Genomic DNA, 24,739 nt, shown 5'->3' with positions numbered 1-24,739 from the left:
AAAATCTTAGGCTGCCCCCCCCCCCGGCTACCCCTTGGCAGGGCCATTGCAAACTATACAGGGCTGGTAGCTGAACAGCAGGAAATACCCAAATGATTTTACTTACCTTTTCTTTGTGGCTATAATCATGTGTCATGGATGTACATGCCCATAGTCACTGCTAATTATCTTTTTTGCATCTTGTCCACCATAAACCTGCATATGATAGCCCTTCAACACACAGCACATTTAAGTCTCACACACATGCATTGGCAAATTTAACCCAACCAAACTGAAGCTCAGTGCACCCTGGAGATTGAGGGGAACAAAAGCATAAGTTTGAAGCAGACAGCTCCATATCAGGAAAAAAAGCAATTCTGAAGACATTAACAATGAAATATGCACAAAATACAACATTTGTACAACAAGTACAAGGCTTCATAGCAGCTGCACCTCAAATGTCTCGGCTTCTTAAAATCAACAACAGGGACGGTTGCGAAACATTTCCTGCTCACAGTATTATAGATATTGTGTCCCCCTGTGAAGGGAACTTATTACAGTGGTTTGTATCTGCTTTCTGATCCTCTTTGTCTCTACCCAGAGCTGTCCACATATGAGTGTTTTAGTCCAAACTGTCCAGTACATTGAAAGATCACACTTAAGACTCAGATCTGTCTGAGTCCGGATAAGGCTGTATCACTGCGGTTGCTGCTGCACTCCACCTTACCCTCACTCAGACAACTTCACCAGGGGAATGAATTTGGAGCTGCTGACCCTCAGCTCAACCTCATCTGAGCAACAAACAAAACAAGCACAGACGCAAACCTGAGGCATTTTATGAGCACATTGGCCACCATATGACTAAGAATGAAGTGTTCTATCCACCATATTTCACTGTCGCTGACACACAAAACAGACATTTGAGGACAGGTAAGGGCTTGATGAGGCAGGTATTAAATTGTCACTCCAACATATTCCTAGATTCAAATGTCAGAATCGTTTGGATAATCACTCCCCTCAGGCTGTGGTGAGGGACAGAAGAAGAGGGGTTGATTGTCGGGAGTGAAGGAGGATGTGATGGAAAGGATGAAAGGAGGAGAAGAAAACATAATGAGGATAAAAGGGTTGGGTTTGAGTGTTTCAACATAGGGGCATTAACACAAATTGTCAACTAATATTAGTAAAAATGTATTGCGTGACTGGTTGTGACCTACAAATAACTAATGAAATCAAAAGATTTTTAAGGCTTCTGGTTTGAAACATGTGCATGTTTTTTGCATTTGCATTTTTGTATGCTCACCTGTAATTAGACCACATATGACAATGGCATGTAATGCATCAATACAAATGTTGGTGTTAAGAAACTGTTAGCAAAACATAAGACAAAGAACAGGCGTATTTCACAACGTGTGAAACATTTCTCTTCAATTTTAAGGACACTTATTCCCATTCACTTCTGATGCCACAAGATCAAAAGATCAACACTGTAAATGAGTGTACTGTTGTAGGCTCATCTTGGCATACAAAAGCTGACTAAATAAACAGATAAACATCAACAAGCAGTCAGTGATATTCATGGACAGAGCATTTCATTAAGTAAAAAGAGCCGTAGAGTGTAATGCCTCTTAGCAATATCTGACGTAACTGTTCTCTGTGCACTTTAGGATGAGAACTTTCTTAAAACCTGGCTTGGACAGAAGAGGACACACTCCTAGCTGCTATCCAACACCTGCAGTCAAGGTCATCACTTGAAGGTAAAACTTGACACTGAAACTCTTCTACTACTTCATATTGTCTTCTTTGTTAATTCAGTATACCAACACATGGAGTGCATCCTGGGCAATGAGTGCACTTTACTTCCAGGGCCCACATGTACTTAACTCAGGCTCACTATGAATATTTCCTGCCAGTGTTTTCCTCACTTTTTCTGCCTGTGTCCTACCATTTTTTTTCTTTCTCTAATCAATCAGGCTTCTCTTTCTTCTTGCTTTGAACTTTCTGCACAACCTTGATTTAAAATTCTACGTTCATTTTTCCCCAGACAGAGACCATTATTCAGTAGTTCAAATCAAGCTGTCTAGAGAGGAATGCAATGACCTGCTACACAAGCAAAGAAAAACCAAAACTACACCCAGCCTACCATCACAAGACCTGCAATGTGTTTAACAGATACATCAGTAGCCTTTTAGGTCAAACAGAAGCGATTACACAAAGCATCGTGAAAACAAAGCTGAAAGAGTTTTATTTTTGGAAGAACTAATGTTTGCTGACAAGTTAGTCATGCCCATCTCACTACCCCTTTGCTCCTCTTCAGCTTAGGAGGCTCAAGACCCATTAGGTCAGTGTCCAGCCAGCCTCTCTGCCTGTCCAACATTATCCCTTCCTCAGCCGCTCATCATCTCACACTGATATCTGCTCATATTCATCCTCACTTCTTTCCTCTTATCCGCTTGTGCCTTCATCCTTCTCTAAAGCCCTACTCACACATAGGAGGAGTATTATGTAATTCCCAAACTGCCCCACAAACTCCATAAAATTCAAAGGAATTTGGTTGATATGCTATACAAATCTTTTTTTGCCTTTTGTAAAAAAAAATTCTCCCCAATTTCAAAACCTCTTGGCAAATACTTAGTCCAGTGCATATAAAGCTATGTGTGTGCATGTATCTAACATCTAACATGTGTTTGCACATTTCTCGCTCCTTGTCCAAAAATACTTTTGCCAGTCATTTCCTGATGAATAGAGCTGGGTAAATTGCCAAGGTCCTCATCTCACCTGCTCTCGTTGTTCACTGAAGCTGTTAATCTGGTTCAAGCTTAGAGCTGCTGCGCAGGGAAACGCACATAATGTAAATGCACATCAAGTAGGCACGAATGGGAAAGAGCAGATCTGTAAGATGGGAGAGCTGCCCCGAGGTTACATTTGCCAAAAATGTGTCTGTGTTCGCTCTGAGCTTTTAACTCCTGAGGGATTGATGCAGATAATCAGCCTCAGTGTGGAGGCATCTTAGCAGGAGTTCAGACAGGTTTCCTCAGCGGTAACATACTGTTCAGCCACAACTGACTGGGATGAGATGGATGGCTCGCTGATGAGTCATAAATATGAGGGTTTAAGTTTTTCATGAGAACATGTAAGTCAGGCGCCATGATGTGATGACTGCTGTGGTGTATACCCATGAGCACAGATTCACCTGAGTTTAACTGGCCACTTCCTGTGTTTGATGAAAGTACGAATAGTGAAATCTTTGCATAACATGAGTAGGATGCACATTATTTTTTGATTGAGTAAAAACTATAAAGTTGGGGGTGGGGGGCTGGCGCTTATATAAATAAAACTAAGTACTCCTGTGTCAGCGGCATATCAGCTCATCTTTGCTCTTCATGTCACCTTCAAGTGTGATCTTAGCCAGCTGTGACATTAGAGAGATTGTTTGGTTGTTTCCGATTTTGCTCTGTTTATAACTTTGAATCTGCAGCAACAGCAATGCAATAGCACCGCAAGCAGCATGACTTTACTACAAATTTAGATTTCAAATGTTGCCTTCTGATGTTTGTAAATGAAAGATTTCCATGCAAAAGAGAATCAATCTCCTACACCTACATACGACAAGACACGTGATAAGAAACTGCGTGCATGTGCTTCTGTGTTGTTCGCTTATGCAAACGTCAGTGGAGCCTGTGGCAACATAACGCAGATCAAGTTGAGGTTTGTTCTTTTTGTGAGTGATGTGGCCCACCTTGAAGAGCATAACATAACAAACATAATAGATTCAGTTTTATAACAGATAGGCGCACAGCAAAACTGGAATTACCGCTTCAAGGTTGCATGCTTCTACCACGGCAGGCAAGATACAGTTTACATCCATGACTGCACAGACTGATAGAGCGCTTCAGTACATGGTGCAACAACAACCACCTGAAGCTAAATATCAGCAAATGATAGTGTGTAAGTTCACTGATTTTTTTATTTCTAAAAGCCCATTCTAAAATTCAAAATTGTGTTCTAAGATACACAAAATGAGTGTCACCAATTCACTACGTGACCAAACGTGAAATATGTCATAATCTGCCCTTCTGTTCCCCAATTACGATCTTGAATAATGACCATAGTGTGAAATTGCGTCATAATTTAGTGTATGAATTGTTGTGTTATGGTAAAAATGTGTTTTGTGAAGTCACAGTGGCATTTGACCAGTGATGGCATGACCAGGAGCAAAAAGCTGTAGCTGTTAGGGGTTTACAGGCTTTTTCCCTGAAACTTAATGGCGGGCCCCACGGCAAAATACAAACACCTACTGCATTGTTTTGTTAAGATGCAAAACGATAATGGGATCTCAAGTTCCTTTGACTTTCTTTGTGTCACTCTGCCCATTGTGCTCAGATTATAAAAAAATAACTAATAACGAAGGATCCTACACATTAAAGAACATTTTCACATCATAAAAAATAAAACAGAACAAAGTTTCATTATTTTTAGTCATAAAGACTTTTTTTGATAATCATCTGGCAGGACAAAATGAACCTTAATCTGAGCCAAATTTGGCCTGCAGGCCATCCTATGTCAGTGATTTTATCAATCTTCAAAAAGGCTAGTGGTCCTTATCTTTGCATGTGTCTGTGTGAAATAACTGAATTCTAATTAGTCCAACTGGAACATTGTACCAGATGTAATGAAGTTCCCTCCAGACATTCCTGAAATCACGTTTAGAGGAATGGGATGGATGGATGACCCAAAAACATAATGCCTCTGCCCCGGGCTGTCATGGGGGAATGAAATGTGATTGTGTAACTCTTATTTGTGTCTTTATAAGTAAGTGCACGCACCTCATTGTTCTAAATCCAAGTCAGCTGTTTATCAGGCAGCAGGTATGTGTGCACACCTCCCAGTGGACCTGTCTGTGTGCATGTCTGACTAAATATGTGCAGACTATTTTAGTGTGTTCCTCTTTTTCAGTGTGTGTGTTCATGGTGGGTCATGAAGAACACAGACTGTACAGAACTGCAGGCCCATTCAAATAAACCACAACAGTGGCCTCATCACTTCAAGGCAAACAGACATTTTATATATTAACCATCAGACCACAGGCAAGTTTTCTATGCTATCACCAGAAACCTCCTGGACCAGTCCTTGAACATTTACTCTAGTAAGGTGCTTTTATAAGTCCCCCTTTTTCAATGCAAAAATCTAAGTAAAGCATATTTCTTGTTGAAGTAATCTGAACCTCTCCTCTGAATATGCATATGTGAAGTTTTTAGTAAAATTCAGCAAGACACAGGGTGATGTTTGACTTGTGTGTGTGTGGGCATGTTAGTCTGTGAGGAAATAGAGGATAAGAAGCAAGTCATGAAAAGTCATGTCAGGCAGTGAATGGGTGTCAAGTCCCACGGAAACACTCCAAAGTCTTGTGGAAAGCCTTCTCAAAAGAGTGGAAGCTGTGATGATCTGGTATCCCAGTACTTTTGTCTATATAGTATAGGGGCACAAATGAGAGTCAGAATGCCATTGGTTAAGTATTGTAATATCCCTGCCAAATCCCATGAAGCAGGAATTAAAGGAAGAACAGATTGGGGTTGTGCAGGTATGTCAAAATGCTGTTATTTGCAAGGAATATCAAGACAGACAGTCGAAGTGGAGACATGTAAAACTGGATATGGCAGGGAAGGCTAAAAGTGAAATAAAAGTGGGAGAAGATTAAGCTATTTTAAGGAGTCGGGATGAAAAAGACAGTGACCAGCAAATCACTGTCTAACCTCTGAACCGATTGTAACTGGGACGCCAGCCTGTTAATCTACTGGCAGTAATTCTTAATAAGGCAAGCCAACTGCTGTGAAAAGCCACGTAAGGAAAGGAAGAAACTCAGAATTCTGCACAGCTGATCCAGTATTTCAGCCTCTCAGAAAACAATCTTAATGTCCAAATGAAACATAGACTTGTTGTGTCCAAGAATGTAAAACTCTACAGTGACAATGTTTGGACAATCTATGATTGCGACTTCAGAAGTAGGTCCACCTTGTAAATGTTAAACAGGAAGACGCATGTGTTAATTATTTAGTGCACCTTACCTTCCATGTGCAGCTTTATGGGGGATAACAAATGGGTCATTCAACTGCATCGACTTTGTCTGGACATGACGAGATCACATAAGGTCTCTGTTGCACTGACGCTGCGTGTAAGGGCGAGTGATTAAAGTTATGTTTTGGCTGCCAGGCTAAAAATGTAGGGACACCTGATCTGAATTAATCAGAGATTCGTCGTCGCATGTGAAGCAGGAGGAGAGCGATACATAACCATCAGCCTCCGAATGTATCAGTTAGTGGGAGTCTTCACAACTTCACGCTCACCGGTGGGCCCCAAATTTAAATGCTGTGGCTAACGGCACAGAGATTTCCCAAAGCCAAGCCGTGATAACAGCTTAACTTCTTAAAGTCTAAAGTTGCATTTCGCTTGTCATGCTTTAAGATAACAAGCCACACAGGCTTGTCTTAACTGCATAATTTCAGGTGAATGCTGTTAGCTGTGAGTGTTTGGCTGTTCTACTGACTTAGTTACACAACAGGCACTTTCAACAAAGCAATCTTATTAGTCAAACAGGTTCCCAATGTGATTGACACACGGCTGTAAGTGTTTCATGGTGGCTCTGCCAACTCCTGTGATAACTACCAGAAAACCTTTCCTGTGTGTGTGTGTGTGTGTGTGTGTGTGTGTGTGTGTGTGTGTGTGTGTGTGTGCATGCGCCTTTTGCATGCATTCCTGTGGCAACTTTTTCAGGCCGCACACGACCCCACATGATTTTGTGTCAAATGGTCCACTTGCACCTCTGGCTGCTTATATTTAAGTGTGAGAAACATGCAAGCAACGATGCAGTCACAAGTAGCAAAGATAAACACCTAACCATGCCAGCTTAAGTCTACAGGGGATGGGTGTTGACTGTTGAAAGCATGTCATGTTAGGCGCCATAGAGAGGGGTGTAGGCTGGTGTTTTACATGTGTGAGCTAACCAAAACAGAAGACAATAAGTGTCATTTCTTGACTTGTCCCATTTTCCCCACTGTTTTTTTTTTTTTTCCCCTGTAAAAAAAAATCTGCTTCAACCCTGATAAGACGCCTTCACTGTAAAAGCCTTTCAAACGTGCTTGTTTTTGGGATCTAGAAACAGAAATTTATGACATTTAAAGTCAAAAATGCAGTTGACAAACCAAGCCAGTATTTTGCATTTGCAAAAGTGAATGATGAAGGTAAGAGGGTGGACTGTTACCTTGGCCTGCAAACTTATGTCATAAAATATTCCACAGATTTCAAACTGTGTTGGTGGGGCTTGCTGGAAACACACCTTAAAATGCTTTACAGGTGAAAAATAAATCAAGTTTAAGAATTCACATAACTAACATAAGAAATCACATAACTTAACAGTTGTTGGTTCACCTTAATTTAAGTTTGTCAACTTGAAAAGTTTCAGGATTTGCAAACAAAACATGTTAAGCTGATGAAAAGTTGAGCTTGATAAACCTCACATAGAGCACCATAAACTCTCTGAGTAAAACTGAAGAAGGTTTTACAGGCAGCTGGTTCCTTCACTTCTTTGGGTTTTTCTGTTTTTTTTCCAGTATACACTAGAGGCCTGCGCAGGCCAAAAATTCCAACCCTAGTCCGGCCCCAAACCGAAACTAACTATATACTCTCTCTGATGAGCACACACACACACACACACATATTACTTCCTAAAAGGTACATTCATTATAGGTGCCAAACTTAACAGTGCTACCAATAATCCATAATGCAGTGATCCTGCAGCAGCAAATGAGTAAAAAAAACAAATTACTGCCTACGTTTCTGTGATGTTAACTACAGAAACTGAAGAACAAGGTTTCAGAAACTCTACTGCAACTGACTAATACTGAATCAAAATCAAAAACAAAAAAACCAAAAAAAGAAATCCTTTCACTAACTGCTGTTTATTAGTTAGTGATGTGAAGGAAAGTAACTCCCCTCAGTCCAGCTTCTCTCTGCTGCTCTGCACGATCAACTGATCTGTCACATGTAATGCACGTTGAACAAGAAAAATGCATGTAAAGTTTGTGCATATGTATAATGAGACTAAAGTGTGTGCATATGTAAAATATTTACAATGATCTGTGTCTGCATGTGTATGGGCACAACAAAAGACCCAAACGTGGCCCGACTCCACTCAGTGTGTTGGGTGTCAGTGGGCTTGTAGAGCTCTAGTATACAGTCTGTATGAGATGAGATGATAAAACACAGGTCAGTACAAATGAATCAGCAGCTGTCTTTGCAGATGTACTGAGCCAGCAGACAGTCATGGTGTTTGAGTAGCAAGGGAGGCTGAGAGTGAAAAAAAACACCATAGCAGTACAACAGGAAACCCCGGTGACAAAATGTTTGATAAAAGTGAGGTTAGTTTCATGTTGTTGTTGCTTTCTAATGCCATTTACACTTTTATGGAGAACTATACTTAAACAGATGCAAAACATTTAGTACAGTTAAACACTAATTAGAGATAATCTTCAGTTTTAGGACCGATCACAAAAACAAGCTCATGTCGCCTCTCTTTTGGTAAAATTTTTACAATTTTTCATTTTTATTCTGGCCCCACTGACGAGTGTTGGAGTGCTGGAGTTTCCCTGAACACAACACTGATAAGCTCACACTGGTATGAAATACACAACTGTTGTGCGGTCTGGAACCACCAACAGTGTTGGACCAGTACTATATCAGGTGATTTTAGTCAAACTCTTTTATTTAAAATCTACACTCTCTACTCAAACTCTTTTATTTAAAATCTACACTCTCTACTCTTACTCATAAACAACATCAGACGAGATTATCTACAGTAAAGAAAAAATGCACCAATGTCCTATAAATCAGAACCTTTGTCTCGCTGTGGCTCCAAGCAGCAACCCGCTGGCTCAGGCAAACCACAGCTGTACCAATTTGAGACGGTGGTGATCGCTGGTGTGCGTTGCAGTTACTGTGGAGACCCCGGTGATGATGCAGTCAGGGTGCTTAGTGATGGGGCTTAGTGAGCAGTGTGCCAAAGCAGCAAATCCTCCACAGGGATTTTCACCAATGTCTGAGCCCTAATACTGTCCAATTGACTCCAGATGTTAGGGCACAGAGAGGAAAAGGACAGATAGTGAGATCCAGCCTGCAGCTCAGTTTCCAGCCAAGTGCTTATCCTGCAAATTCTATAGCACTTCATTAACACAGAAAAGATGAACAGAATTATCAATATGAATAACACACGGTCGTGTAGATATTCCTGGATTTAATGGTAAACTGAATTGCTTAACTGTCCTGAAATGCAAAGTAGTAGAAGGTTAAAGTGTTTCTATGCAACTCAGGAACAGATGAAAGGATTTAAAAAAAAAAAAAAAAAAAAATTTGCAACCCTGACTGATAAGCGGTATAGAAAATGAATGAATGAATGACGGATATTTTATGCAAAACTCGAGTTGAATGTGTTGCATGTGTGCTTGTGTAGTAGAGAGGCAGAACAATATGACTAGGAAGTTGATTCCAACTGATCTATCAGACACCCTGCCATCTGGCCTCTTTGGGGAGTGAGGAAAATCAGGAAGAGCCAAGTGCTGGAAACATCCTGGGCAAGGGAAACCTGTGTTGCAAGTCAGAGATTACAGAGGAATCTTAAAAATGAGAATATGTTTACACTTGGTTCACACCGCTGTTGCATTAGGAACATTAATTGAAAACAATATTCAGAAAGTACAACAATACAGTTTTAACTTGTTGAAGTGCTTTTGTGTTTAGTGTTTTTTCCTCAATCTCCTCTCTTTTTCCTCCCCTGTCCTTAAACCTCAATATCATCTTGCTTAAACACAACCATTTTCTTAAATGCTTGCCTTCACGTTTGAAGTAAAAGTTTCAGGAATTATAAGCATTCATAACCTATCGTTCAGAAAGTTGCCTTAAGATATTCGTATCACAGTCATGTCTTTGGGCTAAATATGATGCTGTCCCCAAGAGCCTGATTGGCTTATCTTAACACGATTGTTTAATCTGTGATCAGTGTAAAAGGGATTGTGTGCACACTCAGCCGAAAGTCTTCACTTCCTGGATTTTCTGCTATTTTTATAGCTGAGAAATGAGTTCTAGTAAAACCTCAACAGCTCTATTTTACACTTCAGTTTTTGTACAAATTAACTAAACAAGATTGAGTGTTAATCAATGAGCTGTGCTAGTTTTGCTACCATTGGCTAGGCTAGCCATTTCTCTCTGTTTTCAGTCTTTGTACAAAGCTATGCTAACGAGCGGCTGGCAATAGTTTCATATTTAGTATACAAACATGAGAGTGGTATTGATCCTCTCATCAAACTCTAGCAAGAACGTCTGTTTCCCAAAATGTCGAACTATTCTTATTTCCATTTTAAAGTGTTTATTCCATTAAACTATGCAATTTCCGAATCTCCTTTGGGCAAATGATCATGCTTAACACCACATTCTGTCCGAGTAAATCTAAAGCCAAACTTTGTGATTTAGTCTGCTAAGTCGCAGCAGCTTATCCTCCTCCTGCCATCCTCCACCTCCCACCTTACTCTGTTTTCACCCCCAGGGTGTTAGGGGAAGTGAAGGGAAGGGCAGAATTCCAATCATAACAGTGAATTACCCTCTGAATGTTTCGCTGTCTCTTGCCAGGTGAGTCATCTGCATTCATGGTGATTATCCCTTGAGAAAACTAATTAGTGCCTGAATGTGGTTGCAAAAGCAAGTGTCTTTGGTGTGGTGAGTGTTTATGGCGTTTCAGAGAGGGAAAGTGATGTTAGAAGTGTGTGTGAGAGCTCTGGCAGGGACAAAAAGTGGCGTGGAAAAGTGAAGGTTAAACATGTTCAAAGAGTTGTGTGCTTTAGAGAGTTTGGTGCGTGCACAGTTCTGACACAGAGTGCATGTACATACATATGTACATTCCTACAGGTATGTAGATACATATGTACATACATACAGGTATGCATTCATTTACCTGACAGAGAAAAACAAACGAGAACATGCAACTCCGTCTGACTACAAAGAGAGAATATTGCTGTATGTGACAGTCTGATCACCATTCCCAGAGCACAGCTAATAATTCAAACTGTCAATCACTGACACTCTGAAGCATACAGAGTTTACTTGCGCCTGAACCAGATGTTGAAAAGTTCAGTGTTTTCAAAAGTGACCCTCATGTGATCCTTTAAGACGTGGGCCATGGTAGGGCGTGGAGTGAGGGAAACTTACTATCAGTAATTGGTAAGATTTTTTTGTTATATTATTCCCAAACTTTTGGTGCAGCAATTGCATCTAATTGTTCTGGAGGGGCCAAACAGAGGTGTTAGCTGCTTATTACATGTCAGCGAGTCCATCCTTCACACCCAAGCACAGATCTTTACTGTAAACACTACAGACTCAAGCATCAAACACAATTGATTCCTGCAGCACTGACCCCATTGCAAATCATGTTTTCACCCATAACAGGCCTCAAATGAACCCCAGTAAAACGGCAGTAAGATACAAAGCTAACACTTCAGAATTTCTAGCAAAATTCAACAGCGTGACATCAATTCACATCTTGGAGAAACTTTAAATTAAAGCAGCTGGTGGCTTCAAATGTCCATGATTTGCATCTGAGAACTTTGAACTTTAACACTTGAACCGTTAACCTGCACACAAACCCTGCTGGTCAGTGAAGAGGGGGGAGAAGAAATTAAAACTACTTCAGAGGTGACCTAAAGGCACCCTGTGAAGCAATATTTTTAATACCCTCCGCCCTTTAGTTGCAGATTTAGTTTAACAATATAAAAATAAAATCATCAGTTATGCTGATGTAACATTATGGATGAAGATAAAACTTTACTGATTCCCCAGGTGAAATTCACCCAGCAGATACACTATATAAAGTAGTTAAAGCATCTTTGCCAGTGTCAACATCAGTGTAGAATAAAGTACTCCAAACTGAACTCACTTTCACTTTTGTGATTTACATATATTTTGATTCTAATGCTTTTATACTTTTGCTTAAGTAAAAAATGGATGACTTTTACTTCTAACAGAGTACACTACACTATAGTACTGCTACTTTTACCCAAGATCCCAGTACTTCTCCCACCGCCAGGTCTCCATCCTGTTTGTTTTCATTTCAAATAAGACCCAAATTTATCATAGATTGCATTCATATAAAAGAAACCTTTGCAACTGTTTTATGAGGAAGGGAATGGATATGACATACTTGTAGGGCCTGAAGGATACACATGATGTGTTTTTGTGAGTAACAACGAATGAAATCATAAAACTCCACAGGGCACTTTTAATGCTGTTCAAAAGACTTTGAAACTTGCTCTTATGAAACCACTTGACTCTTCATATGGAAAGAAAAGTAATTACAACACGTCCAAGAAATTAGTGCAAAGTGGAGATGTAGTTATCGACTTTGTGGTTTAGGTTGACAGATATCCTTTTTATTAAAATTTTATTTTATCTAAAGTCTAGTATTGCACTTCCATAGAGTTGGTAGACTTGTGAAAAAATAATGGCTTAAATCGAAGCAACACGTTGGCAGGCTACCTGTAAATCCAATAACAGATAGTGCAGTACTGTTGCAGGAGTAGGTTACCATGTGCCACTGAGAGGCCACAGTATGGAGGTAACATCACGCCGAGTGCTGTGTCACTGGAGCATGTTTCTGTTTATCACAGGCTTCATGCTTCAGACAGAAAGAGACGGTCTGGTGAGTGAAAGCAGCTGCCCAAGTGTCAGGGTGCCAAAGTGAACTTGCAGACTGCTGTCCCTCAGCGGTATATGTTTGTCCCTGCCCGGTCTATTGGATAAACAAGTGCGGCAGTGTTGACATGCCTGTTTAGTCCTTGTGTGAAAGAGAGAGGAAGAAATAGAAGAAAGTCTCTATCCATCTCCTTCAGGCCAGATAGACATAACAGGACACTAACAGTGTTAGATTTCTGCGGTTTTCTCAAAGGGTGAAGGGGGAAAGAAGACCTCATCACTTTGATGTGGTTTTTGTCATTATTCCCTCCATCTGACAAGGTCCACTCTCAGTGGAATTACAAACACTGAGCAGTGATGCTCTTTCCCCCAGCTGCCCTCCTTTTTATTTCTTTTTTTGTCCTTTTTTAAATCAATTTTCACCATAATTTGTTTTCTCTCAAGCGCACTGTGACACATTTTGTTGAGATCCCTCTAAAGATAAACTTAAGTTGGCGTCATATCACACCAACACTTAAAGCCATGACTTATGTACATGTGGCCTCAGGAGGACAGCGAACAAAGGCTGAACACGGGAGTGAGAACTGTGTGATCTGAACACCCTGCAAGAAATGTGTTGAATGGAGTGTCAGCACCGGTTGTGTGTGAGAGTGAGAGAGCAGTAATAGGTTATAATATCCAGCCCAAATCAGCCACACAGATCAAGGAAGCTAATCCGGTGTCAGGCCTAATAGAATCACAGACACAGGAATAGACTGTGGGGCTAAACTGTGGCTTTGACCTTGCTTCAGTGTGTTTGCGTGTGTGTGTGTACATATATATATATATATATATATATATATATAGTTGTAAATCCTGAATTACTGGTCCAGGGGCAAGGGCCAATGGGCAGCGGCCCCTGAGCCCCAGAACTCCAGGGGCCCCAAAAAGCTCCAGGCTGATTGTATTTTTTGCATTTCAGGTTTTGTAGCATATAGCAGAGAACAGTGCAGATCCTAAAGACAATGTGCACTAAAGGAGGGTGTCCCAACACATTTGAAACACTGGTTTAAGTCCTATTCATGGCTGGACTTGTCCTCCTCATTTTTTCTGAATCGGCAAGTCACTGCTTTTAGTTTACATCGGGTGCTTGGACCCTGGTGACTGGTTCAGCTGCAAATTTTTAATTGGCTTTTGCTTTAAAGAAGTTCCCTATTTCCAAATTTTCTTAAAGATTTCATATTCCAGGATGTTTAAGCATATTATCATGGAACAGGTAATATCCTGGCCCAGAGTGACTGCACCCATTAAAGAGAGTGAGAGGACTGGGGCTTTCCAGCAGCTCATTTGTTCCCAAAGGCCCCCTAGCAGATTCATCTGACTATGGCTCGATACACCAACAGAGAACATCATCAGTGTGCTTCAAAGACACAACCACTCAACCATAATAACACTGAAATGATGTGATATCAAAGTTTTTTGAAATTTAAACTGTTGACATCAGTGTTTCTTTTACTGCAGCACATGACAATCCTGATGCCACGAGGGAGAAATCAAAGCCCACAAATTAAATCTGCACATCCCCTTTTTATAATTACCATTAATTAGCTCTCAAACCATGGTAGATTAGATTAGATAAGGATCACATGAGTCTTTAACGAAATGTGGCACATGCAGCACTCATGATCAACGTTTCCTTGAGTGATGAAAAAATGAATTTCACTAAATCTTTTCAAGCATGTCAAGCAGACAATTACAGTTTCTGGAGCAAAAGTCACATTGAATTTTGTTCTCTGCTGCAATATTTTTCATCTGACTGATATCTTAAAATTAGATTTTTTTTTTTGTTTTGACTGCCTGTGTATCCCATGGTGAAAGGAAAGATGGCAGAAACTATAAAAAGACAGACGATTGCACCATTTATTAGCTTTGCAGGAGTCACATGCATGCATATGTGTGTTTCTTCTATATCTCTATCTTTCTTCTATACTTGAAGCCACTGGACTCAAACATAAGTACTTATTTGTTCCACTGGGGCTGCCGGCTCTAAGAACACCTGAACTGACTGTACTATCAGGCACTTTGGATAAAAGCACCTTTTATATATCACATATAAAATGTGCACATGTGTGTGTTTACTCTGTCAAACATTCACTGCCTAAAATTCATCAATATTTCAACTATTTTGGGGCAAAGGTCTTGCGATGAGTCATAACTGTAATGGTGTCACCTTCTTTGCTTTACTTTTTCGCCAGACAACCAGAGTATACGCCATGTGCTCACATGTCGGGCTGCACCAGGGAAAAGCTTTCTGTCTCTCCTAGTACATGTCACAGATGCCACATTCATTGCTGTTTTGCTCCTGTCAGATAATCCTGAGCACAGAAGCGTGTCAGAAAAATTGCTCCAAAAGTCCTGTAGCATTTATGTCTTTGTCTCTGTAGGATGTGTGATTTAGTGCTCTTCAGGCGTGCTTGTATTTGTTTCAGAGGTACGATGTATTGCTAATATGCTGCGTGTCTGTTGGACAGGTGCATTTTATCTTTGTGAAACCAAATGCATTAGTTTGTGGTGTTTTATGTTTTCAAAGCACGCTGTCTTTGTAAGTGAATCACATGGCATTTGTGAAACGCGTTTGCTTGTTTATGTTTGCACTCCATACAGCAGCAAGCGAGCGTTTTGTCCTCAGATACCTGATATTATAGCTTTAATCTCTCAATCATTATCATATGATGGATTCATGCATTCTGTGTGTTCAGATACCACAAGCAACACTGCGACACTGGATAAACTCTCCATCATTTCAACTGTGTTTTGCATGCTGCCAAGTTTGACACATTCTTGTCTGTGGTTTTATTACTTTTCATGTCAGTGACTTAAAAACAAGTAAGTGTACACGTAGGCCAAAGCTCCTTGTCAGCACTGGTACATTGGTAAAAACAATAATAATGAAGCTGCTGCTTCTATCAGTGTTGTGCTTGGAATATGGAATTTGATACAAAGTTCCACTAATTTACTCCCTTCATTCTCCCGTTGAAATGTTGTTTGGGCATGTAAAGTGTAACGTCAACTGACTATCCAAAGGTAAATGCTTATTCTTTCACTGGGGCAAGCGGCACAGCTACAAAATGTATGTCTCAAGGATCAGGAGTGGAAAAGCAGTGACATACACTGAAAAGACACATACTACTCAGCGATGTTGCATATTGACATATTCATACTTTTAAATGAATGCAGCTATTGGAATTTGCCATCGGCATTTGCCTTTGCATCAAAGTTGGAACAGTTCTGTTGACTGTCCCAGCTTTCTGCATCTCGTGCAATGTTGTTGCTGCTAGCACAAAAGAGGTGCCACATCTATTCTCTACTTTCTTGTTTGTGTTTTGCAATGCTTATTAGATCGAAACAAAACAACTACTATTTTCCTTCCACATGCACTGTGCACATCTCATTAATTGCTTTACCAAACGTAAGGCTCTCGTCAGTTCAGTGTTGAGCCAAGAGGTGTGACAACGAAGCCCAGCTACTTCTAAAATTAGTCTCTACTTGTGTATCGTCCATCTGTCCTGCACTAGTCATGCTTTAATAGCAAACAATTGAAACAATGTGATACAGTTAAATCAGTTTGATTTGAGCTTATAAAACCACCAAATGACCACAATTAAGATGAAAGGGTAAGACATGCAAGATTAAAATCACAAAATAATGACAGACATGTCAAACGCAGTGAAAATCATAAAAATGTATAAAATAAACCTCAATTTGAGGGGTTTTTTTGGCAGTTTTTATGATTAATTTGGCTTTTTTTTTGAAGAAAATCTAGTCTGCAAATTGAGCACCCTAAGCAGGAACATATCCCCTTTGACAAACCGTTAATTGTATACTGCATGAAAATTCCACCCACACCTGTAAGCACAAACCACAGCGCCGACCTCCGAGCTTCATTTATACTTTGTACTAAACCACCACATAAATACATCACACAGCACATTTTTAAAATCAGTACATCCACATAGTACTATGGTCTAGACAATAAAGCCATCTGAATTTGATTCTCAGCCAAAATTTCACGCTCAACAACACTTTCACACTATGTGCAAACAGAGTGGTTGTCTGGTTAAAACTATGTCTCTCGCATCTCGTACCTTTCGTGAACGCATGGGCAAAATGACGCATTGCCACAAAGGTGAACACAGAGTTGTTTTGTTTAGTTTGTGAAAAGATGACATTTTGGAGATATGTGGTCCTCATTTCCTCAAGGGCCAAGTTTAGTGTCAGGATTTTGGCTTCAGGGTAAAGATTCAAGTTAGGATTAGTCTCATGTTTGGTTTAGAGTTTAGCCGAAAGTAGGGACAAGTAGGGATTTGATGTGTGTGTGTGTGTGTGTGTGTGTGTGTGGTTTAGACTCTAAATGGGAGGTTTCACCCTGAGGCTGTCTGAACATCTGTCAGCTCAGATATCAAAGGTGGCCACTAACCTGACAAATCAGTTATAGGCATCTCATTCCTTAAGTAGAACATGAAGATGGACGCTCTCAAGTATTTCAACTGGGATTACACAACAGATTGTTTTGGCCAAACCATCTGAGACACACTAGAACTGTACTACTGCTATGAAGAAATCATCTGTGTAAAACAAGGAGGAAACTCAAGAGTCCTTTAACAAAAAGTAGGTTTTCAGATTTTTTTTATGGAGGTGATGTAAGAGAAAAACAGTAAAATCTGTGACTAAAACAACATCTCCATGCCAGGTCTCAACAATTAACAATGGCCTTCTACAGATTAGCAAGAAGCCACTCAGATGGTGCTTTGCTGAAGCCACAGAATTTCTATAAATATTGTGCAGAGCCACTGTGAGGTTATGGCTGCTTTGTGGATACCATTTCAAAGCCTTGAGTTTGGCATTATGGCTGTCGACATCAGATTTTTTTGAAAACAGAAGTGACCAAATCTAGATGAGAGGGTGGAGTTGGGGAGGACATGCAATGTTATGCCTCTGGTAACAAATCAAGTGAGAAGTATGGACATTTTCTCATAAACGTACTTACAGTGAGACTTCTTTTCAAAACCAGTGGAGTCGCCCCCTGCTGGCCATTAGAAGGAATGCAAGTTTAAATGGGAAGTACAGTATTTTCAAACCTAGGCCCTATGTTTACGCCTGTGTTTCGCAACCTTTTTTGAGCCATGGCACATCTCTAACTCTAGAAAGATAGCGCGGCGTGCTGTTGGGCAAAAATGTCTGGATCAGTTGTCTGTTCCGCCCACGACCCCACGCGGTCCACCCAGAGCACCAATCGGGTGAAGCCGGATGTCCCCCACCGCACAACCAACAACTGCTGTGGCACACTGGTTGGGAATCACTGGTTTACATAATTGGTGTGTAAGATTTGGAATTAGTCCAGTAGTTGACATCGCTGTAACTTAATTTTTTCAGCAACTCTCTGATCGTCAAAGCTACTTAGTAACTTGAAAAAACTTCCTCAAGGTGTTCTTACACTGCATTGTTGAATACTAAACTGGTGATTTCCACCCTTTTTTTGCCTTGTGGTTCCCTACAAAACAGTGTCTGGTTGTTAACAGTTTCACAAAAGAAACATTTTCTCTTTTGTATTTTTGCATAAGAAGGATTTTAAATGTAGCACATTTACTTGTAATGTAACGAATTGGTACTTCTGTGTACTTCTTCAACTTTATAGCTTCTGTACATGTGTTTCATGAAACAGAATAAATTAACCGTAGTAACTACAAAATTATGGATCGGCATAGATAGAAATAAAAAAACATTCTGTCAGTCAATCCGGGAAATGAACAAATCAAACAGGAAGCAGTCGGTTTGATTAGCGACTTGCTTCCCATAAGAGAACTGTTACCACATTTGTGGAAACTGCAGGAAATATGCACAGTAAGTTAGATAGGATTTAAAAAGGACACCTGATTAAACATACCATAAGATTTAGATACAAACTAGGCTTGAGATGTTGCTTAGAGTGGCTATAGACGTGGTCCAAAGCTGCACGACAACATACACAAGTGGATCGATCGCTAGGTTAAAAAAAAAGGCGCTTAAGTGGAAGATTGTAAGCTTGCACGGGAATTCATTCCTCCTAACACTATCAGTGATCAGCTGCATCAGGAGGTCACTGAGTCTACCTTTTAACATGGAAACAGAGAGAGTGGAAAGAAAAGCAGCCTGTGATGGAGAGAGAATGTAAAGAGAGAAAGAGAGGAACAAATGGGGGACAAAAAGATCTAGACGGTGAATGTAAGGGAGATAAAGAAAATCGTTGAGACAGAGAGGCAGATTACCGGGTCAAAACGGACAGAGAGAGGAGGGCTGAACTGTCATATGACTGAACTGCTGGGAAGGTCCAGCCTCACCTTGAAACCACATGATCTCTGTCTGCTCTGCCTCAGGAACTGTGGTAAAGACGAAAAAACTTGTTTCGTCAGAGCTGAGCTAGGATCTCAGTTAAAGTTTAGGATTGTTTACACCAAAGTAAGCAGTTTAGGTTACAGGTGAAATGAATGATTTCCTTAAACGAATGTCCTGACATGTATATGTGTGCTTCTGCACTCCCTGACTCCATCATGCTGTTTCTGTTCAACAGAGCAGGGAAAGATGTCTGATCCAAATCCTTACAGTATGTTTTGCTCTAACTAGCCATAAGAATGTGCAGCGTGTAAACACTCCACTCTAAATGTGTAAACCATCTCGGAGGAGGCAGCAGGGCTGCGAAACTGCAACCATATAGAAAGAGGGCAACAAACTGATCCACAAAGGAAAGCATGGAAAAGAATCCTGCCTTCCAAACACAAACTCACCAATGCCTTGCAGTTTATGCAGTTACTGTACAGGATCTCATGATACTTAGGTTTATATCTCCTTATGCAGATTTAAGGGACTTCAATACCCACAAATGTTGTTATGTGATGCTATTTATGTTCACCAACCTGCTACAGACCCTTTAAGTGACTTGACCCCAGTAGTCTTGCAAACATCACATTTGACACAAATCTATTAGAAAAGTACTTGAGCTCCACTTGACCATAATTACAAAACCCTTCAGTGTCTTGAAAAGCAGAAACAACTTGCAAGAAACATGTGTTAAGTGCTTTTGGAGTTGCTGAGGAGTGATGGCTGCAGATGGGTGGACCTCAGGGATGGTACAAGTCACTGTTGGTGCTTTTGAACAGGACATGGGAGAAGCAACTGTGATAGGGTGTGTTTACTGTCACCCACCAACTTTTTCCTCTTTAACTTTTCCATCGAATTTTTTTTTTTGAACACTTAACATGTTGGCCAAGAGCAGCCTGGTTTTAAAAGAGAAGTTCACATTTTAAAATTCTGTTTAAAAGATATTGTCACATATGCACATATATAGAGAAACATGTTAGATTTGCTATAATCTTTCCTTATGTTCACAGTGGCCATTACGAGACCCCTTCCTAATGCACTTCCAGTGTAAAGGATGAGGGACAAAAATCATTTAGTGCATTTACGGTGTATCTGAAAGTCCATGTTATTATCTTCCAGAGTCATTTCAGAGCAGAATCCCATGGTTGCGTTATCACCCCTTCACTGCAACTCAGCAGGGAAAATTCTAATTCTGGATGATATCTGCTTGATCATACTGCTGTCTCCTATTAGGTTCAAATGAAGTGAGTGTTTACATTAGACAGACTTGAAAAATTGTAAATGTCTTTGGCTCTGAGGTAAAGTTTGCTACTGAGCACCTTCTGCCTGCCAGGACCCTATGGGCCTCAGCCCACTAAGTTGATTTGTGATGGGTTTGGACCTTTGTTGGGGGGACTAATGCTGAAATTTCTGGCCCATGCAGGGCTCCAGCTGTCACCTCTGAGCTCCTGTACAGTCAATACTCTTCCTCCTTGGAAGAATACTTAATTTGCATTTGCAATGATTTGATGCACTATGTTAGCACAATTTAACAAAAGCTGTAATCCTGAATATGATTTCAACAGATTGGATTGCTGATTTAGTGAATTATTTATTAGTAAAGTGTAAACTAAATTACACGTAATGACTCATGAGAGGGAGGAAAGAAGAAATAGGAAACATCACATGATGAGTGAACAGATTTCCAAAACAGGGAGGTTCAAGGACACTAGAACTTCCAGTCAGTCCCTCCGGAGGTGTCATGAACCCAAATGAATGAAACATCTGTGATGGGATAACACCAATGATCCACCCAGCCTGCCTTTTCCTCTTTAACTGTGTAGCTGGTGCTTTAATCCAGGGAGGATTCATCATTGAACATTACAAGTTGTCCTCATATCATCTGTTTGTTCACTTAAACCCTAATTAACAAGGAAAAGTTATTATGTACTTGACAGGTACACATTTCTACACCTTCAAGCTTCAAGCCACTGACATTTAGAGTACAGAATGCTTCGGAAATCTTTATGGCTAACGTCCAAGTTGTTTACTTCTCTTACGTCATGTTACTGTGCAATTGCTGCAATATAAACAAAAGAAATTGGGACAACAAATGAAACTGGTACAGGAAGGGAAGAGTAAAGCAGATAGAAGAGACGAGTTGGATACACAAAAGGACAAAAAGGTTGGAATGCAGAGCCAAAGGAGGACAACAGGAACTCTCCATAGTAACATTATCAGCCACCTGGGAGCCATTTTGGCTCATTTCTGACTCAAGTGCCCATAAAGGGAGTTGCAGAATGGAACCAGCCCCTGTCTCCCTGCCTCCTTCTCTGCGTCCTAATTTCTTTGCCCTGCTATATGCCTACATGTCAGGGGGGGCTCTGCGTCAAATCCACCGCTGCAACAGCTGCTCCAGCAGCCTCTGCGCGCATGCACATAAGTGGACTCCCACAGCAACAGGAACGCATCCACCAAAGGCTCAAGACGCCCACTGATGCGAGCCATTACGCAAAGCTTCCTACGCCACATGTCACATCAGGCATAGCCCAACTGCACCACAGCACTGTTGAGGCCTTTATGCAGAATTTCCCTCATGTTATGTTATCACACTGGTCACACACAGGCACACACATGCACACATGCAGCACAAGTAATTTTGGGTTACTGGACTATCTGGTTCTAATCCCATCATCAGCTCCCAACCAATCATAGAAGGAGGTATAAAACATATCCACTCATGCACACACAGTGAGGCACAACACACATTAACCTCAACTCTGCAAAAACCTTCAGCTCCAGATAGTGAAAAGAAAGTTCGATTTTTTATTTTTACTTCCTCGTGTGTTTTAATAGTTTTTTATTGTTAGAAAAGTGTAGAAATGTGTTAACTTTTTGTTTTTGATAAACATAATCATATGTTGAATGCCACTTGCACATCAAAATGACCGTGGCACTTGTGTGTTCCATAATTTCGAGAGGACCTCTGCGCGCACTGAGGCCGCTCACTCTCTCCACCTCGTGCGCACACAGGCTACAATTTCTATGCATACACAAACAAATATGCACGCACGCACACGGGGCAGGGAAGGCGCAGGGAGGGAGAGAAGGATTCAACGGGTAGTCCGCCTTTGTGTTGACAATCAACTGTGTAATGACAGTCTTCACTCCCACTAACGGCGAGCCGAGGCGCAATTAGCGCGTCGGTAATCCAAAGATTCAAGCCCTTATGAACCGTTCCCGTGCGCATTCAGTCATTTCCGCTCCCTCCAACACGCCTCACATGCTTTTGAAAAGAGTAAGACTCCCGTGTGCGTGTAAAAACAGCAGGAGTCTCTAATGTTTGTGTGCGTAAGCGAACTTTGGAAAGACCCAACCCTTTTGTGTACCTGCGCACACACACATACAGAGAGGGAGGGAGAGAGAGACGGGAGGCAGAAGTGCTGGTCCGCACTGGTTTCACATGAGACAGCGCACAGTGCGTCTCTCATTCAACTTTATTTTACCTGCCATTTACGCTCAGGCGAAGAATTAAATTCCTGAACATCTCATGCAACTCCTCTGTGCTACAAAAGTGTAAATATTTAGTTTGGGCCACTCAAAACCTATTCATTCGCCTCTGTTTCCAAACTTTCCAATACTATTCATGCCCCAGGCGCTCCATAGCTGCTCATCCCACGATTTGATGCGCTTAAAGTACAACTCTGAGAGTCTCTGTCATCTTGTAAAGTCTGCTGAACCCAGTGAACACCTGGGGTCAATCTCTGTCACTTCTTTCGTGTCAATTTTCCCCCAAACCGAAGGGTTTCCTCAGCCACGAAAATGCTCTAGAACGCACCAAATCAAACTAAACAAAGGAGTTCCTACCGTAATAAAGGTAACCATAGCATCGGCAGGTTAGATTCCAACAGAGTCGACATGAAGGTGATTAATTTTTAGACAGAATCCTTTGGCGAAAACTTCCCACTTTGTAAGGGCTGCCGCCGGTCTGTGCGCCACACTGGTTCTGTGTGGAGAGGATCAGGGTGTGCGTAATGCTCTCTCTCTCTCTCTCTCTCTCTCCCTCTCCCTCCCTCCCTCTCCTTCTCCCTCTCTCTCTCTTGATCTCTCTCTCTCTCTCTCTCTCTCTCTCTCTCTCTCTCTCTCTCTCTCTCCAACATAATCTACGCCGCTCTTTCTGTTACAGAACAGATGGCTCTTGGCGCATGTTGCTGCAAAGACCTGCATGCATGCTGCCACTGTCTGTCAGCGGAGCAAGCCTGCTGACATGAATTAGGACACCGAATTAGGAGCGCGCGCATGTACATTCGTGCTCGTGTGTGTGTGTGTGTGTGTGTGACCAATGCAAGCTTTACATGTGGTGCTGGATGACATTTGACAGGTTCCTCAAGACTGAACGTTTCAACTCAAACGGACTAAATGCTTCCATTTTTCACTGAACTATAGCCGCCCTAAAATAAAATAAGAATAATGAAAATGAAACCGTTTTTTTCTTACACTATAATTGACACAGATACATACAGCTCTTGGACATCATGCAGTCTGCAAAGTACAGTAAAAGTCATGCTAACCCTCCTAAAAGGAAGATGAAAAGTTGATTAATTTAATATCAGTATCTGCATAACTATGTCACTGCAACTTTAGTAGCCCATGTGACCAACTATCATTGGCAACTTCTAACTTCTACTAAAAATCGCCTGACCCCCCACTATGTGTCAGTGCTTCTTTATTTTCTCTGGAAACATTTTATGTGACTTACAAATTAAGGAGGGGAAACCTACGGTTACATATATTCAAATAAGTCTACAGCTCCTCTATTTAGGAGTTAGAATCAATGCATGTAAGTGAATAAATTTAATATGTTTACTCACCGTTTTTGTAAATTAATCAAATTTGGCTACAAAATGCTGTTTAAACTATACTGATATAATCGGGTGCAGTGAATTTGCGTAGCTCATAACATTTCATTTCATCAGAATGCATCTGCTGGTTTCTCTTTTGCTTTTCTTTGGCTCTGATACAGCAGCTGGAGGTTCACTATGCTCTGCTGCTGCTCACACTGCTGCACATCCAGCTCTTTCATGAATGCATTATGATCGTATCAGTCAGGATCAGTGTTTTATTACTGTCTGGGCATGAAAAAAAAATTGAGTAATAAATGCCCATTGAGTTTTCAAACAAAGAAATCGATCAACTATATTTCTTCAGAATAGTTCATGTCTACAAATAAACCAATTAATAAAATGTGTAAGATAAAATAATATATATTTTTAATGCCAATCAACTACTGTTTTCACACATTTTAACATACTGTGAAATGGATACCATGTAGTTCTAGTCTTACCTTAAAGTGTGTCTACTTTTCCTTTTGCACAAACCACTCTGTTTCGTTTTCTTAGTTGATTTTGAAGCCGTCAAAACAGACATGGCAACACTCTGTTAGCTACACATCTGGTCTTTCTCTTCCATCACTTGTCAGTCTCAACAGCACATCTGGTAAAGCTGTGAATGGGTTCTAATTGGCCAGTACACACAGACAAGACCTGACCTGACTGATAATTGGGGGGGGGTTCTGTTTCGGTTTATGCAGGTTTTGCTTTAAACTTGAAACATTTTTGAAAATACATTCACAAGCTGAATTTTTTTCAGCTTCAGCTATAAA

At 40.8% G+C, this 24,739-nt stretch overlaps 1 protein-coding gene across 1 annotated transcript in view; it reads right to left on the bottom strand.

Moving 5' to 3' along the window:
* The window catches only part of ntf3 (neurotrophin 3), a 36,095-nt gene extending 13,011 nt beyond the window's left edge, over positions 1-23,084 (bottom strand). Inside the window, exon 1 of the mRNA XM_046378721.1 lies at positions 22,945-23,084. Coding sequence (XP_046234677.1) covers positions 22,945-22,962 — 18 coding nt within the window. The 5' untranslated portion in view covers positions 22,963-23,084. The remainder of the gene's footprint in view (positions 1-22,944) is intronic.
* Positions 23,085-24,739: the final 1,655 nt, after the last annotated feature.

This window comes from Scatophagus argus, chromosome 22 (assembly GCF_020382885.2).
Source record: "Scatophagus argus isolate fScaArg1 chromosome 22, fScaArg1.pri, whole genome shotgun sequence".
NCBI lineage: Eukaryota > Metazoa > Chordata > Actinopteri > Scatophagidae > Scatophagus > Scatophagus argus.
Note: the sequence above shows the minus strand (reverse complement) of the source record. Positions and strands in the feature narration are given on the sequence as shown.